This window comes from Saccoglossus kowalevskii, chromosome 7 (assembly GCF_978046115.1).
Source record: "Saccoglossus kowalevskii chromosome 7, keSacKowa6.1, whole genome shotgun sequence".
In the NCBI taxonomy this organism is placed as follows: Eukaryota; Metazoa; Hemichordata; class Enteropneusta; family Harrimaniidae; genus Saccoglossus; species Saccoglossus kowalevskii.
Genome location: NC_140647.1, coordinates 22792261 through 22811253, shown reverse-complemented (window position 1 = coordinate 22811253; position 18993 = coordinate 22792261). Strand labels below are relative to the sequence as shown.

Below are 18993 nucleotides of genomic sequence, written 5' to 3'. Positions count from 1 at the left end.
AGGTGTCCTACATTTTTAACAACACAGAAGAAATCTTCTTCGTCTTGGGGCAGCCGAGGTTTGTCAACTGTTTTATGTTTATACTCTTGAGAGTCCCATCAATGCGACATAACCCATCCCTTCATAATTTCGAGTGGTATGATTCCTCATGGCTATGGTCATGGTGGTGTTGGCGACAATCATGTCCATGTTTTGGGGCATGTAGTCAAGCTTGGGGGCAGCACCTCCAATAAGCAATTTGCCCTGGCCACCACATAGAGAAATGGTGCTTATTAACAATGAACAGGTGAAGCATATTCACTAAAGCTGTCTTTTTGGGACAATGTGATGGGGTATTTATATACAGGTGGTAGTGCATCTTCTTACAGTGGCAAGGTGCATTTGTAAGTTTGACCACTTTCACCCAGGTGTTCTTCATGGTGGACATATTTTTCCAGCATGTAACTGGGAAGGTCATTCTGGCCATGATTAAAGTAGGCTTTATTTGTGTGTAGAATTGTATTCTACTTGTTGTTTGTGATGTCTGAGATTTTAATTGTCTATGTCAAATCAGGCATTGTAAGAGTACATAACACTGAGTACATCTGCTCACAGTGGTGAGGCTCATTTGCAGAGTTGGGACTTAAAATCGTGTATTTCAGCTGTATATTTGCTTGTAGTTTCGATTTGCAACAGTGAGGACTTCCTCTTAATCTGGGGACAGGGTAAGACACTCTAAGAAATGTTGGGATTTGATGATTGGTCCCGCATAGAAAAAACAGCAACTGTCCTTTAAAGCAGTCACTGCACTCCCGGAGATTTGGGAAAAGTTGAGGCTCAGTTGACAACTAAAATTGCATTTGGGGTTTTGGTTTTGATGGTTCTACGTAAATCATAATACAAATAAATTCATAACCATTGTTTTGAGTGGGATTATTTGGAGACGAGGTATTTAATTATTCTGAATAAAAGGCATATTTTTTGCGGTCGTACTTAATCATAATACAAATTATTTGGGTGGGATGTGAGTCATTGTCATTGTCATAATTACAAGACACACTTTTACTTTGTTTTTATTCTTATTATTTGTTATGTAAATCACAATAAAAACTAATTCATAACCAGTGGTATGACAGGGGCGAGGTAGAAGAGGAGGAAATTAAGAGAGATGCTTTCCGAAGGAGTAAACGGGCGTGTATTCATAGTTGTAGTACTGATTTTTAAAACGCTCAAAACGGTATTTTGTGTGATATTTTATTTTTATTATTCTCAGTGGATGCGAATTCACTGCGAAACACTTAAATAGTTAATACACAGAAAATGACATATATTGTTAATGCCACTTTCTATGTGTCAATAACCCTCCTGTATTTTAATAAAATAATGGTCTGGAATTCTGAATGAGTTGGACCATGTTTTACTCGTAAAAAAGCTTTCAAAATATTGATCTAGTTTCCCCCACTCCTCCTTTTTTTTATCTAACTAATGAGGATTTACTATAATTGAGTGTTAAATTTGTTGCACTAGATCAATCACAAGTTTAAAGTCATTGTGAACATTGGAAAGATTTATTTATTAAATAGTCACGGTTTGACAATTTTTAAATAAAAGTGTCACATCATAATGCAATAAGGTTCTGTGCAACTAAATCACGGTGTGTAACAATTATATAATATGTATATACCTTATTAGGCCACCATTGTCGGCTGACGTAGTCACTGCATAGGATAATAGAAGTGACAAAATGTACCCACCTCCTAATTTGATGGTTCGTTCCTGCCCAACAACGTCTTAAACCCATACACCCCATTTAAGGCCAGCCAAACCCCCTAGCCCATTAGTGAATCAGCGACTATTGAACATTAACGTTCTCCTATTTAATAAAGCAAACTCTATATGGCAAACTAAATGTCCTTAAGTATAACATAGTTCTTTGATGTTGTAGTAATTTTAAAGTTTGTTCACTGCCAATAACTTCATCGCAAACTTCGCAGAATGAAATATTTGCCGCGCTAGGGAAGCGTATATCACCTGACCAGTGTTTTACATAGCGGGGCTTTCATTGAACTTGTTCCGTATATATTCTTCAGGTATAGTACGCATTATCGTCACTAATAACTACACACATTATACGTTATGTTTCGATGTTATATTTAACAATATTAGTTATTACGTAAAAATATTGAATGATTATTTGTGATAATGCGCGATCTAACAAATTCCCGACTGTGTATGCATGGCGTTGGGGATTCCTTTGCAGCTAGCAACCCGTTCGGGGTTACAGCACGGTGCACATTTACTGATCGGCACAGAAATAGTTACGTGAGCTGAATGTTGTGGATGAATAAACATAATCGGCGATCGTATTCGTGGTGGGGCGTTGATCTTCAAACACTAAACACTCCCTGGATTAAGCTGACATTGGATTCGATCCAAAATATTTGATCGAGGGTCCTTGACTTTTCAAGACTCTGTGGTGTTGTATCACGGTCTGGGTCTGGGTCCGTGTTGTGCACCACGTAGTCAGACTACTGCAAGCTGAACGTATTACAGGACTAGAAATGGGTTGGGGTATAAACAGTAGGCACACGCGTGGACACACCCGTTAAATCTGATACTTAAATCGTATGTCCAAAATAGAACGGACCATCGATTGTGAATGTACGTGTATTGTTTTGTGTTACTAGTATGACGCTAAAATAACAATGCTACCACGGAGCCTAACAAAACATGTATTGAATGTGGTTTTACAATTGTCACAAACTCAAATCGATCTGACATTATTAATAATGTTAAACCAGTTTTAATTCGTTACCTCGCTTGCCTGTGCACATACCAGGTGTGTGAAATACCTGTGTATCTGTGTACATGCAGTACTGTCAGTATAGACCAGAGTTACTGGGAGACATTCAATATGTATCAGAAAGCAATTCTTTCAAAATAGTTTATTCACTCACATACACTGATATCAGTAAAATAATTGAACTTCATGGCATGGAGAGGTGTGCCTGCCCAGCCCAGCCAATCCAGTCATTTGGATTTGAAAGACTGGTTTCTAATAAAAACAGTTGGGTTTATAAATTTCTATAAATACATTTGTAAACATGTTGTCTTCAGTGTGAGTGCTACTGATAGTATATTACCATTAAATGTGTTTTATATTTTAAAATAAGTTTATTTTTTTTCACTATAAACAAAAAAACAATGTGAAATTTCCTTCAAAGCTAGAGCGATATATTCTATTCTGATTAGTCCTCTTCCAATAATTCCATCGCAAATATCGCACAACAAAAAACCTGTCTCTCTTTACACAAAAGAAATCTCTATCAAACTACTGTATAGTGTTCTGTGCCCTAGGCAGTACTGTTTATATACTCTCACAATTTCTTTTACAATTTAAACATTTTAACGAGAAGTTTACGCCAACAATTGCTATTGACATGGCCATTAAAGTGGCCCATTATTATTGTGACCGCCAGACAAAACCGGAAGGTATTGTGGTTATAAATGCTTTGTTTTGGAAGTATTTCTTATTTACTGTTCAGAACTTTAAAAACTTTCAAGTCTAGTTTGTACAGTTTTACAGTATGTTTATACGTTTAAGTCACAGAATTACAGCTTTATGGAACGTTGTGCTGAATATGATGCCTATGATAGTAAAGTTGGAAATATCTTTGATAACAAAATTCTAATGTCTATTGTTGTACTCTTGACCCAAGGCTTTTAAAAGTAGTCAAAAGCCTATGAATTAATTACTTTGGCATTGTGTAATGTTATTATTTAGGTTTGAATTGTATCGCAGTTTACTACAAACTCTTTAATGGATAATATAATGTAAAAGTATGTCATCATTTGCATAAAGCAGCAATGTCGATTGTTGTTTTAATTAGTATTAAATTCAGTGAATTAATATTACAGATGTGATGTACATGTATGTAGAAAACAAAACTGACAGATAAGAAACATGCATGTTTTAGACAGTTTTCAACAAGAATAAATGCGCTGCTTTGCCCTGAAGGGTGTAGTCACTAAATATCTAGACGAAAAATACCAAAAATTTCATTTCATAACTTTTTTGAGTAATTTTATGACCAATACAGCCTATGAAACAAAATATGGTCTAGTTTCATTGTGCAATATTCTATGTTCAATATACTGACTGGGAATTCAGTGTAGTCTTTAACAGCACTATGTACATATACAGACTAAAATATGGTGTATTCTCAACATTTGGGAATTGTTTTATTTGAATTTATTATTTAATATCACACCTTGTATTTCTGCATTATGTTTATAGTTTATAAAGTATGGAAAAGATTACCTTACCAGGAACAGAGCTGAGTGTATCCAGGGTGTGTATTGGATGCTGGCAGTTCAATTCCGGTGAAGATGATATGTCATGGCCTCCACAAAAAGAAGAGGTTAGTTAGGGATTGTTACAAAAATACTGAACCAGTGTCATAAGTAAACAGTACTGTAAAGGGGATAAAGTAGTGGTGGTCGTTACCAACATTTTATGAATATACATTTTTATAAGTAAAAATGGTTGTTAGAATTGACCAATCCAGAAATCTTATTGTGACATCAACTTTAGCTCCAGTTAAAGGTCTTGATATAGCGGCATATACAACATGTGTACAATATATTGTTTGTTTACATGGAATTCAAACGCATGCTTCGCGGTGACTTCCTCTCGTTAACTAGAACTAAAGTTGATTTATTAATTAATTACTAGTAATTAATTAATTAATTAATTAATTATTAATAAATTAGTTGAACATTTTGATTATGTGGGTGGTCGCAGTTGCTATATCACATGTGCACATCGTGTCTGTCCAATGCTTAGCCAATCACTATTGATTATTTGAATTTGAATGAAAGCTGATGATAATTTATAAACAAAGCCCGGCTTTGTGCCCTTCACTGTAATGTACTAAGTACTAAGTTCAGTGAATTACTGTGTAGTACGATATATTTATTGCAAAAATGACAATCACCTTTTTTTATTCTCTGTTTAGACGAATGAATTTCATAAAACAAGCAATGCATGCTTAATTCATTTCTCTCCAAATATATAACATAACCTATTACCTGATGATATTATTATATACCATTCATATCGGATATCCATGGAGGTTTTCAACAGGCCATGTGTTATTGATATCTTGATTTTCTTCATCACAGACATCTAGAGCAATAGTTGACAAAGCCCTGGAACTCGGAGTTAATTTTTTTGATACAGCAGAGGTGAGTATTCCGGTGTGGTGAAAGTAATGTATAATTAAAGTCTCCTGCAAACTGTTTTAAATATTCACCGCTAGCAATTTTTACGATATATTTATCTGATGATGTCCTGATGATTCACATGAAATGTTATGTACTTTACAACTTGTCAGTGGGGTGGGGATGGGGGGGATGTAACCTTCATGTCTGGCTTCCTCCATATGTGTGAGCTTTCATTGTATTGTGATTCTGAAAATCTTTCTAACGCCAAAAGTTTTCATAAAGAAATTTTAATACTGTATTTTTCTTATTTTATGAATTTCTTTATAATTATTTGCTTTGTTTATTTTCTTTAAATTTTCTTGATGACTATATTGGTGATGTGAATTTTTTGAAATAAAAAAACAATATTTCTGATTTTGAAGCAAACCTCTGCCTATACTTTTTTTCACTCAAATTTTGATCATTTCATAGTATTACAATAAAATTATTCAGGAAAACCGAAAAATAAAGTGTTTCTGGTCAAAATGTACATGCCATATGGTTTCAAAAATGTGGTGGTAAGGTGATATTTTATTTTTGGTAAATATTTAAAAAGGCACAAAATTTACAGATTTCGTCAATTTGTTAACGGGAGATACTCTGCAGTGGTGAAATAAGTGAAATCGACTTTTTTTGGAGGTACGCACAAAGATCAGAAACACAACTTTTTTTTCTGATGTACAGAACAATAATGTGGTATGATACAATAAATCCTTATAAAATTTGTGTTTATAGGCATATGGAAACCATTGTTCAGAAAAAGTTCTTGGTAAATGCCTTGGCAATAGGAGAAAAGATGCTGTCATAGCAACCAAATTTGGGAGTTATAGAAATGGAAAGCCATGTTCCTATTCCCCTGAAGATATAGAAAAGGTATTTATTTATTTGTTTGTTTGCACTATCGCTACAAGTTCTTCATTCATTCAATTCATTTTTTAGTCCCCGTTCAGACACAGTCCGAAAACGGGGACTTGTGTTTTGACCTCCGTGCGTCCATCCGTCCATGTGTGTCTGTGCGTCCGCGTGTGTGTATCGGACCTGTATCTTAGAAATGCCCGGACCAATCACAATCAAACTTCACACATACATCATACATTATACAAATGTCAATCATTTAAATGTTAAACAATCATCATAATCATATTCCTGACATGTTTATATTCCAGCTATATTACAAACAAAACTATATATCATAAATTCGCTAACTGACAGGGACTGTGCCATGCATGGCTTGTTTTTTCTGTTTCACAGGCACTTACAGAAAGTCTACGTTCTTTACAAACAGACTACATTGATCTTTATCAGGTAATTATCCCATTTTATATTTATCCCTCATGATGCAAATCAAAAACTGAATAAGATGTATTAATACATCACATTCACCATGGATACCTGCAATAAATGGAAATAATTGGTGTCAGCTGGTGTGTTAAGATTCAAGCCATGTACAAATTGTAGATACAAATAAATATATTCAAAGTGAAGAATTTCTTTTCTTTCAATTCTGAAATGGATCAGTATACAGGTTTTGACATTAACACTAGATCACTATCCCAAATTTTTATGAGGACTCATTGAAATGATTTGAATAGTAATTCTGATGGCTGATAATTTTTTCTCATGAATTATTTTATCACATTTTTGTCAACATCATAGCCAAATGGCTGACTGGCAGCCATTTTGTTTAACTATTTCAAGAAACCACATGTCTTACATGCCTGGATATATTTTACACGTACATTACACATCAGATGTTATTACAGTTACTTAAAATAAAAATCACAGTAGTTGGTGTGTATGCTTGACATTGCATTCCTGCCTTGGCGATATCCATAGTATTGGCTTTTGGTGTCAGTTTTTATGGTTTTTGCCGACACTGTTCAATGTTGTTCTCACTCACCAGAGATGAGAATATTTGTCTGATTCTACTTATTTTGTGAAACAGCTTTTGTTATCATTCAATGAGAAAACGCATAACAAGTATATAGCAGGCTGCTTCATTGTTTTTTAGAAGAAGTGACAACGGCTTTTATTAGCTCCGGTGTTGACTTTGTCAAGCGGAGCTTATCATATGAGTGATTGTCCGTTGGTGTTTGTGTCCACTTTTTACGGTTTCGACTTCTTCTTGAAAACCACAAGCCTGAATGCTTTCATACTTGGTGTATATGTACCTTGGGTAGACCTCTCTTAGATTTGTTCATTTCATGATGATATCTTCAATTTTCTAATTTTCGTAAATATTTTTGTCAATTTTGATAAAAAAAATATATTTTCAAATTCTCGTTGAAAACAACAAAGTCTGATTGATTTGATACTACGGTACATGTATACATATTGTTCATTTTCTAATGATATCTTCAGTTCTTTAATTGAAATGTGCGTTGCTAACAGTGGAGTCGACAGGCTGCTTGTTTTTATTTCTGATGTTAAATGGTTATGATTAAACTTAACAAATATAAAAACTGGTGAAAAATTTATGGTTTCTAAGAGTCCCAATGAGTGATCATTTGTCGCAGAATTTATGTCATCTGAGTGCCATGATCATATAAGTTTGCTTGGAAATACACACACACTCGTGTTCTGTTTGATTCATGTAGGCTCACTGGGCAGTGAATTGTAAAAACATGAAAGAGACTGTAGATGAACTGAAAAGACAACAGTCAAAGGGAAGAATACGTGCCTATGGTGTCTGTAATTTTGGACCGAAAGACTTGAATGATGTATACGATGCTGAGGGCAGTGTGTGCACAAATCAGGTATTGTACTAAAAATAGATCTGCGGAGATACCAATATGTTAATGAACCAGCTTTTGGCCGCCAATCACAATGGTTGATCATGGTCAGCCGCATTTTGTTAAATAGCCTGAAACATGTCCGATCATGTATTTATCTATAATCATATTGCAATTGGGTTAGTCAGCTATCCACTCTTGATAGATGCTCAAATTATCATGCTGGTTAAGGGAACTTCCAGAAGATACTGTAAAACATGTCTTTTTAACGAGCATGTCTTTTTAGCGAATTTAGCGAGAGAACTGATTCGCTAATTCACGATGTCACTAATGACTTTATTATAAATTCAAAATGTCCGCCAAACAACGTCTTTTTTCTCCAATCACACTTTGTAAACAACACAAAAAAAAAACGTACTGACATGACAGATACCGATACACTTTATTGAAAAGTAAATTAACACAAAAAAATAAACTTATTCATGAGGTCATTATTTCAATGAAAATAAATGAAGTGATACTGATATATTATTACGGAAATTAGTAGTACTTTGTAATGTTTGAGTCCCAATATAAAAGGTCAATGTTCTAGATGTGACGCAGCAACGATACCCGCTTTTTCAAATCTCTGTTGAATCATTTTTTTTTCATTGCGAACATAATCAACTTACACTTGACAGTTTTTCTGGAGGTCATAACTGCGCGCATTTGTTTTGGCGTGCGACAGACAAGTATTGTGAAAACAGGAAATCAACAATGACAAGAAAGATTGGCTAAATCAACATTTCACTATTACGTCATTTCACCACAATTTGCTAAAATTGCAAGTTGCTTTTTCAACATGTTTTACAGTAATATCACAAAATTTGGCTTACAATGAGCAAAATAATTTTTCTTACGACTATACTTTGATATCTTCCATAAAAAAATATCTTTAAAAATAATAATCTAAATTCGCTTTCTGAAGATAACTTGTCAAAGCTAAGGTACATTCAAAAAAACTTATAAACACTGTAAACACAAGTAAATACATAATAGTCTTTGGGGAGAGCACAGATTACAAAAGATGGTAGCAAACTAAGAATTTTTACAAAATTTAAAATGGAGTACAGTTATGAACCATATTTGGCACATAATAAATTTAGCAAAATTCAGGACGAGTAATAATGTTTGTATCGAAACAGGTAGATATATAACGGCTTAAAACACCAATCATGGAGAGAATTAGTAGCCATTGCAATATGAATTCCATTGAGGATGAAATCCATTTCAAGATGTCGTGTTCCCCTGAATACCACTCTCTGCATCAAGATCTATTTGCACACATTAAATTCCTAGATCAAATATTAAACAGCCTTGAAAATTATTTACTTGATGCAGACAGATAATAGTAAAAATATAGCTAAGTTAGCATATTTTGCTTTTACAGCATTTAAAAAGCGTAATCAGTGATTACTTTATTTAGACTTTACTATGTACCTGGGGGGGGGGTACCTGTTAATTCTTTTTTTTTTCAATGTTATTTTGTACTGTATTTTAGTCTAGTTTTTGAAGTACACATTTTATTGCTAGTCATTAATAGAAATTTTGTATTTCTAAAGATGAAATAAAGTATATTATTATTATTATTATTTTATATTATTATTACTGTATTATTATTATTGCATTTATAAGAAATTTCTATGTAATTTTATACATTTATTTGATTTCCAATTAGAGTAATTATATTCAATGCTCTACTCCAGCCATAATGAATACACATGTTATGTATATGTAACACCCTCGTTACACAATTTACCATACATACCGGGTACCAATTTGTTATTGAACATTATTCCGGCTAGGTTTTATGGTAACGTCGTCATGAAAAATAAATCTACCTCAAAAAGCAATAGTTTACAATAGTTCTTTAATGGACAGCCTCCAAGCTTTATTTTATTTTCATATTTTTTTTTGTGTGTTTGTAGCTACTTATAATTTCATGAAAAACAAATTTTTACAGTAGTTATTCCATCAACAACCTTTAACCTTTATCTTAATTTCATTTTATTTGTAGCTACCTTATAATTTGTTATGGCGTGCTATAGAAGCTGAAATCATACCAGAATGTCTAAAGCGAAATATCGGTATTCTAGCGTACTCTCCATTGCAGCAAGGTCTCTTGTCAGGGCGTTTTTTGAAACCTGGTGATGTACCAGAAGGACGTCGACGTACCAGACATTTTGGAAAGGACAGTACTAAACTTTCAATACATGGTCAAATTGGCGCCGAAAAAGAAACCTTCAAAGTATAACAATTTACTATTTTATTGAAATATTGAATTTATTTGTCTGAAAACGGATTGATCAGTCCATTATGTGAAGTCCTTTTATTAATATATTTGTTCATCCATACTTATGGTCTATTTCAGCAAACAGATAAGGCCAGACTCTTTTTATTTCTTGTTTCTTGAGTTTTTATAAGGCATTTTTTTTGAGGAGGGTGGAAAAAAAATAAAATTAATTCTTTTTTTAGTCCCCGTTCGGACGTAGTCCGAAAACGGGGACTTATGTTTTGCCCTGTGTGCGTCCGTCCGTCCGTCCGTCTGTCCGTCCGTCCGTCCGTGATCACCTGTATCTCGAACATGCATGGACCGATTAAGTTCAAACTTCACTCATACATCGCACATTATATGGGATATATGCACATGCATTTTTTTCATGATCCGATTAACGATAGCCGAATAGCGGCCATTTTAAGGCCGAAAATGCATCAAAATCGCACATTTTCACCATTCCGGACCCGGATCTCAGTTATGCATGGACGGATTTTGTTCAAATTTGGTACATACATTAAACATAATAGGACCTTGATGCACGTCATTTTTTTTTTGGATCGGGTTTGAAATAGCCGACTGGCGGCCATTTTATTTTAAAGAATTCAGTTCTGGATCCGTATCTGAGACATGCTTGGATTGATCGAGTTCAAACTTCACACACACAAGGTACATCATGTCACAAATATGTATGTGCATTTTTTTCATGATCTCATTAACGATAGCCAAATGGCGGCCGCTTTAAGGCCGAAAATGCATTGAAATCGCACATTTTCACCATTCCGGACCCGGATCTCAGTTATGCAGGGACGGATTTCGTTCAAATTTGGTACATACATTGAACATAATAGGACCTTGATGCACGTCTTTTTTTTTTTCGGATCAAGTTCGAAATGGCCGACTGGCGGCCATTTTGTTTTAAAGAATTCAGTTCTGGATCTGTATCCAAGGCATGTCTGGATTGATCGAGTTCAAACTTCACACACACAAGGTACATCATGTCACAAATATGTATGTGCATTTGTTTCATGATCTCATTAACGATAGCCAAATGGGGGTCGCTTTAAGGCCGAAAATGCATTGAAATCGCACATTTTCACTATTCCGGACCCGGATCTCAGTTATGCATGGACGGATTTCGTTCAAATTTGGTACATACATTAAACATAATAGGACCTTGATGCACGTCATTTTTTTTTTTCGGACCAAGTTCGAAATGGCTGAATGGCGGCCATTTTGTTAAAGAATTCAGTTCTGGATCCGTATCCGAGACATGTCTGGATTGATCAAGTTCAAACTTCACACACACATGGTACATTATGTCACAAATAGATATGTGCATTTGTTTCATGATCCGCTTAACAATAGCTGAATGATGGCCATTTTAAGGCCGAAAATGCATCAAAATCACGTATTTTCACAATTCCGGAACCGGATCTCAGTCATGCATGGATAGATTTTGTTCAGATTTAGTACAATGTGTTGTACATATGCAGGTGCATTTCGGTCATGATCTGCTTTGAATGTATATGTCACTCAAATATGAACGGAACGGGGACGTGTCATTGACAATGACTTGTTCAAATTAGATTTGTGTGATTCTCAAAGAATTGTAAGTGAGATCATTGATCGGAGAGAAAAAATGAAATAATATTTTATTCCATGTATAACCTTGTTTCTCATCTGCGCGAGACTTCGGTACTTTGATCATGATACTCTCACGAAATTACAACTTGGGTTTGTTATGCGGCGGGCGGGAAAAAAATGAAGATATAAATAAATTTATTTTAGCAATTTATTGCACTTACAAGTCGGCGGGCGCGAGAAATTACACTGAAATAAAATTTTATTTTATTTCATTTTTGGCTCCTGTTCATTCGGCTGTTTCGCGAAACAAGGGATAATAAAAGTCATTATTTTGTCTTTTTAAACAAGAATTATGATGCACCATGGGAAAAAAAGACTTAGAAAAAAATATGATGCATGCCTGTTTTCAAATGTGCTTTTATTGTGATTTGTTCCCAGAAGGTTTAATTTTTTTTTTGGACGACTGCTCAATGACTATAAATATGATATTTTTTTCTGAGCCTAACTACATGCGTTCACCTTGACCTTGGAGAGATATATAACCCATTTATCCCTAAAATACATTCTAATAATTATACTTTTATTTAATCTCATCAATTACAGGCAATCAGTGAAATTAAAGATGTTTGCCATGATGCCAGTGTTTCCATGACAGCGGCATCATTGTCATGGATACTAGCTCAGCAAGGAGTGTCAGCAGTGATCGTTGGTGCTAGGAATGCCCAACAAGTTATCGATAATTGTAAACTAATCCAGTTATCCACGAACACGGTAATGAAGCTTGATGAATGCACAGAGGACCTTAAAGATATTTTTGGAAACAATCCTGATATGTGGTCACCAACTTCAAGATACCATTGACAGTATCAATCATTATTGATTCCATCTTTAAATTATTAAAATAGTTTTTTTTGAACAATATATGATTATTTTGAAGAAATTAATTTTTATATCAAATTAACATAAATTGTTAAATTAAAAAAATAACTCTAGATCATACCATTTGACGAATCACAATTCTTTGTCAATGTACAATTTTACAATGGTCAGAGCGACATTTGACTTAACCTAATAATACCCCATGACTTCAAAACTAATTTATTTCACTATTTAATGTTTCTCACCAGCTGTATTAATGATAGTAGTTACACTACCCAAAATATGTTTCCCTGAAGAATTGCTTTGAAGTTTACACATAGATTTGATGGAATCTATGTTCCAAGTAAATCAACTGCGATTGTGAGTGAGAGTGAGAGTCGTGAAATATGTTATTAATTTCCGTAAATACACTGTACTTTCTAGTATATTAGCATTTTTATTGAATACCAATTCACAGCTGATGCAGTAAAGCAGTGTCCATGTCATTAATATTATCAGGAAAGTTTTTCTTCCACACGGAATTAATATTAAAATAGGTACATTGTAAATTAAATTTTTATCAGAGGAGATACAATAATATAAATTCAGAATTTGGGAATCGTATCGGTCCATCAAAAAATAATCAATTAGATTCCACAGGAGTATGGTGCTTTGTATAAAATTTAATATAATTATGGTAAGAATATTTAGGTTAAAATTATCTATTTACAACAAAACCACTGGAGTGCTAACTAGTCTATTTTTTTATAATTTAAATAAGGTGAAATACTGTGGAATACTTTATTTTCGCTGGAATTAATTTTCGCTGAAAAGACTTATTGAGCGTTTTGTATGGAATTTATTTTCTCTGATTTTTGATGAGTTTAATGTGAAATATAGGAAAAAAAGTATATTCGCTGGATTTTATTTTCACGGAATCATCCGTTCAGCGAAAATAGCAAAAACAAATTCCAAGCGAAAATAAAGTATTCTACAGTATATTTTATGCAGGTTGTTGACAATAAAAGAACAACTTATTTTTCTATTCTACAATCGGGCAGTTATGTATATGAAAAAATTTAATAGTTTGAAATATTTATGCCATTTGTAGACAAGAACTGTCAGTTACTGGTACATTTTATTTTATATTTATATAGAATGCTACTCTTTTGTTCATTGTCAGTCTGTTTTCCAAAAAAACTGTCAATTATTATGCATACAATGGCAGTTTTAGCAGTGGTTACCAGTATCTTCTAAAACACTTTCTATAATATGTTTGCCCTATGTCATTGATTCAATTATAGATATATATATATATATATATATATATATATATATATATATATATATATATATATATATATATATATATATATATATACATGCCATAAGAAACAGTGGTAAAATGCTCTAAAACAGACAAAATATGCTATTTTATAAATTAATTTTCTCTGAACTGAGTATGGTTTCCCCCAAATTTGTATTTCTTTCTCTTCATTCTTGAAATGTCTGCCTTAAACTATAGTTGTACCTGCATTTTTAATTGGTCTTTTCTGATGAAAAGACTTAATTTTAATTAAAGGTATGTTATATTTATTTATTTATAGTATTTAAATATTTATTAGGTAAAATAGGTGGTGTCTTGCAGAACCTTTTGAAAAACGACAATTTTATATATTTGCACTATTACTATTGATGGTCAAAACATGTTTTGTTTGTATGTTATGGGCACCATGGCTATTGATTGCCAAACCACCATGTGTTGGTATTTTATTGGCATAAAAAGCTTATTTTACCTCCATCTTCAGTCCAAGTGTTCATATTGTCAGAGTATAAACTCGCATCATAGCTGCTGTAATAAGTAAGTGAATAGGACTGAATACACTGCAACCTAAATAGTGTGTTAATTCAGGGTTTTTTTCTCCTGTGATATGAAGAAAAATCATAAAATGCAACTTGAATGAATGAAAATGAGATTCACTTGCCTATTTCTAAGATTCCTACAGATAGAGACGGCTTGGGGTCTAAAACAGAAAACAAATCTTTAAAACAATCTTCTCAGCCACACAATTACACAAACAACTTTGTTTGAAAACAAGAGGTTCACAGTTGATGTTGACACAGGGCTGTATAGAAAGGATACGAGACCCCCACCCCACCCAAAGCGCCTACTGTGGGTACTTTACCCAACCCATAATGCTTTGCAAAATCCAATAAGGTGGAAACTCGTTTCTACCTTATAATTAAAGCGGGGGAGTCGTCACCTACGCATGCGTCAAGTGGCCATAGCGTGTCATTGTTTACAAACAAGAGTCTACCCATAGGCCTTTGCGTTCTTAGCGTGCGTCATCATGCTTGGGACTCAATTCCCATGCGAGAGCAGGGAACGATCCTCCCGCTTTAAGCTTTATGAACGATCTAATTTTCAAAGAACAGGAAGTCAGAAGAAAAGGGAATTTTTCGTTAGCATGGGGGAAATCGAGTTGTTAATCCGAAAACTTATTGTCTATTCTTGTTTGTGATTTGTCTTGGGAATGTTTGGGGATTCTAACGTAGCTCTGTCTTTGACAATACCCCAACTTTAATCCTTGGAATTCTGATCGTTAATGTCATCAAAAACTTAAAAATATATTGCATTGTATTGTTAAAAGTTTGTGTCTGCAAGACGTATTTGTCAACAATCTCCAGCCCTCTATCACCGTCAAGTTGGAGGTCCTGTCAATTTCGTTTATAAATGTTGGCATGCGCCCTCATCGATAAAGCTGGCGTACTTTCGTGTACATAAAGTTTGAACATTCATTCATTTTCTCTTAAGGGTCAAATTCAAGTCAGCGTAATATGATTTCTTTTAATATAACGGACAATGTCGGCACAACGCGTCGTGTTCGATAGGAGTCCCACGTATGACGTATACAACGCGTGATACAATGCGCGCTCGTGCGACGACTGTAATGAATAAGCTTACACACACTGCCCCCCATATTGGTGACTGACCAGTAATGACCTACATTGTAAAGCGGTCATTACAGTCCCCACGTGCTGACACGTACCGTTTACTCCACAATGTTAATATCTACTAAATTGTGGTATCGTTAAACTAATATTATTGTTGATACTGGGGGTGAGTGTCTATTGACTTGTAACGGTATTAATAACTTCTAACAGACACACCCTAGGGCCGTTCTCAAATTGTCGAAAAGTCTATTACATAGTATTTCATGTAGATATGTCGCTTAACTGAAAGTTGAAGCGCGGTAGTCGTCGCGCTGCGCGTGTTCGAATTTCATGTAAATATACAATGTATTTTACACGCGTTGTATATGTCGCTATGAGTCCCATATCGAACAGGATGCGGCGCGACGGCTACCTGGTAAGCTGGTAAGGTCCAAAAACAAACTCGTATTGTTTATTGCAAGAAGCTTTGGCATGATGAAAACATTATTCAAAAACATGAATTTATTGAAACTGCGACCATATAAACCGACTTATAAACAATCTTTTGCCCCCCCCCCCCATGTATACTTTTTCGTTTAATGTCAAGCTTCCGGACAAATTGAAACCGCCCTAAAACCTATCCGGCGTGATTCATATGTGGGAAACGTGACATGACATTGAGGATCATTTTGTGTGGGTCATTAGTGCGTTGTACGTGTTACCGGGAATCTTGCCTCGCCTGGACATGTGATCATGACGTCAGTACATTTATCAAGGCCATATGTCGCGACACGTACTGCCCCGTACACATGCGACACTTACCTCGGTGACGTCATTTGTTTAGTGAAGTTATGCCAGACAATGTAGGGATAGTAAACATATTTAATAGACACAACACTGTCTCCGGTGAGATCAGCTAGCAGTTAGGTTACTAAAGGTACATGACAAGATCAAAATTCGGGTAACAATAAACAAAAAGAAACATCATTTTTTTTAAATGTAACTTCTCTCTCTATCTATAATGATTCGATGTTGCTGCCTTGTGGAAAAGTTCCATTCAGCCTTTTCAGTAATTATGAAATTTTTGTTCGTTATCAAACTCAATTTTTTTTTGTCTTGATTTATAAAGCCGGGAATAGATTTTGTGAGTTCTGCTTAAAGCATTTGTCTTTGCTATTTATAGATAGGACACCTTGACTATATTATGAATTGGAATTCATGTTCGAATTTCCTTTTATCCAAAAATTCACAAATCCTGTTTTCATCGGTTTTGTGTGCCTACCTGTTTCAATCTTCAAACAATAATTGCCTAACGGAAAGAATACAACGTTTTTTTCTTCTTTTTCTAGTTTAATGTCATTTAATCTTGCTGTCTGGATATTTTGTATTTTTATTCCAGTATATATTGAGGCGTTTCTCTGAACTGTTATTTATCTGTCTTATCTGTGCACTTGAACAAGTTGTATTAGTTTTTAGAATATGAGCTTGGTTGGTGTTTGCTAGTTGTGATTCAACTGCATTTTACCATTTGGTGTTAGTCTGTTTATTTATTAGTGCTGCATCTATCAGAGGAAAATCATTAATATTAAAGGGTGGTGGTCGTCGCGCAGCGCGTGTTCGAATTTCATGTAAATAAACAATGTATTTTACACGCGTTGTATACGTCGCTATGTGTCCATTTCGAACAGGACGCGGTGCGACGACTGCCGTCCTTTAAATACGCAGTTATAGTATTTAATTAGTTGTCTTTTATTAATAATTATCTAGTGGATATATGCCTAGCTCCCCATAGGTGGGTATAATTTGGAACCAACATTAGTTAGGTGCATCTTTTCTACATCTGTTTTGTAACCCCTCTCATGACCCCAATTTTCACAACCATACGTTGGACGGATGAGTTTATCAAATAAAGAGATTGTTGTAATTCTTATATTTTGTTCATAACCAATTTTCTTTTTTAGTACAAATGATGCTTTTGGGCTTTTTTTCCTCAAGTTTGTTAAATTTTACATTCGAGCTCAATATCCCACCTAGTTAAATCGGTTTATGCGAAAAAAAATGTAATTGGTTTAGTGGCCTGTTAGACTTGTTAAATATCATTATTTTGGTTTTATCTGTTTTTACAGTGAGCTTTACGTGTTTTGTGCATTTTGAGAGATTGCTCAAACTGTTTGTAGGCCAGATTTTGTTTCAGTGAAAATAACTAGATCATTCGCATACGTGAGACATACATTGAATAATTTCTGTTTTACGCCTGAATTCAATTTAAAGGGCGGTGGTCGTCGCGCTGCGCGTGTTAGAATTTCGCGTAGTTTCCACTCGTTGAGTACGTCGCTATGGGTCCCAACATGGTGTGACGCGGCGACCACAGGCCTTTAATGATTAAATTACTAACCACTCGTTTTTACTTTGTTTTGTACTTTTACTGTCAAACTTTTAAGAGTTCTGTACATATTACCTCTAATACTATATTTTAGTATATAGTATATATACCCTCATGCCAGACACTGTCGAAAGCTTTGCGCAGGTCACCAAAGCAGTAATAATGCTAAAGTGTGACACAACTGCAAGCTCACAAAACAACAGCAATGACATTTGAGATTTTATACCGCATACTGGGGCTCTCATATATATATAAAATATTAAATTATACGTGGGCTACTACTCGTGCATATTTGTGTTGAGTTCACTCAGCACATGATATGTGTGTTCAATTGTTTGTTTTCTCGTGTGGTTTCCTTTATTATTCATCGCGGCACCTTAAGATAAATACTAGCTCGTTGCTCGGCATCGTGCCGGGTTCGTGTTCGACGATGAAGCTGGTTTTCAACAAGTCGCGTCTTCTACACTAATTTCGGCTGATATTTCACGATTCAACAAAAAAAAAAAAAACTACAACAGCTGTTAATATCATTCGAATATTTCTCATTTAGATACTGTATGATGGAAAGCACGCCGTGATGCACATCAGGGGATACTCGTATGCAAATGAGACTCATATAGAGCCTCGTTGTGATATGCAATAAATGGAATGAATAACTGAAAAAAAACGCGCTGTTTACGTCGCATGTGACCCATATCGATCACGGCGCGGCGCAGCGACTGTTGCGCTATAACTCCCGAAGTTGTGCCTAACGTATTCCCAAAAGGGTTAAATGGCAATTGAAGGTTTTAGACGTAAGGTAACTCTGGGACCTTATACTCTCAGTATAAATGTAAATTCATAATTATCTTTTATTTAATTCGGAGGTTGTTGTGTTCTCGCAAAATGTTGAATCTACCATCTTTGAAGTACTTTCATGCAGATTCATATACCTCTAACAT

The 18993-nt window shown here is 34.6% G+C and overlaps 1 protein-coding gene across 1 annotated transcript; it reads left to right on the top strand.

Annotated features, from left to right (window-relative positions):
- The first annotated feature begins 1990 nt into the window (after positions 1–1990).
- Positions 1991–13472, top strand: LOC100366708 (uncharacterized). Its single transcript, XM_002734697.4, has 8 exons — positions 1991–2069; positions 4277–4400; positions 5164–5226; positions 5980–6117; positions 6496–6549; positions 7842–8000; positions 10033–10263; positions 12481–13472. The coding sequence occupies exons 2-8, from the start codon at positions 4287–4289 to the stop codon at positions 12736–12738; spliced, it is 1017 nt and encodes a 338-aa protein (XP_002734743.3). The 5' UTR covers positions 1991–2069; positions 4277–4286; the 3' UTR covers positions 12739–13472.
- Positions 13473–18993: the final 5521 nt, after the last annotated feature.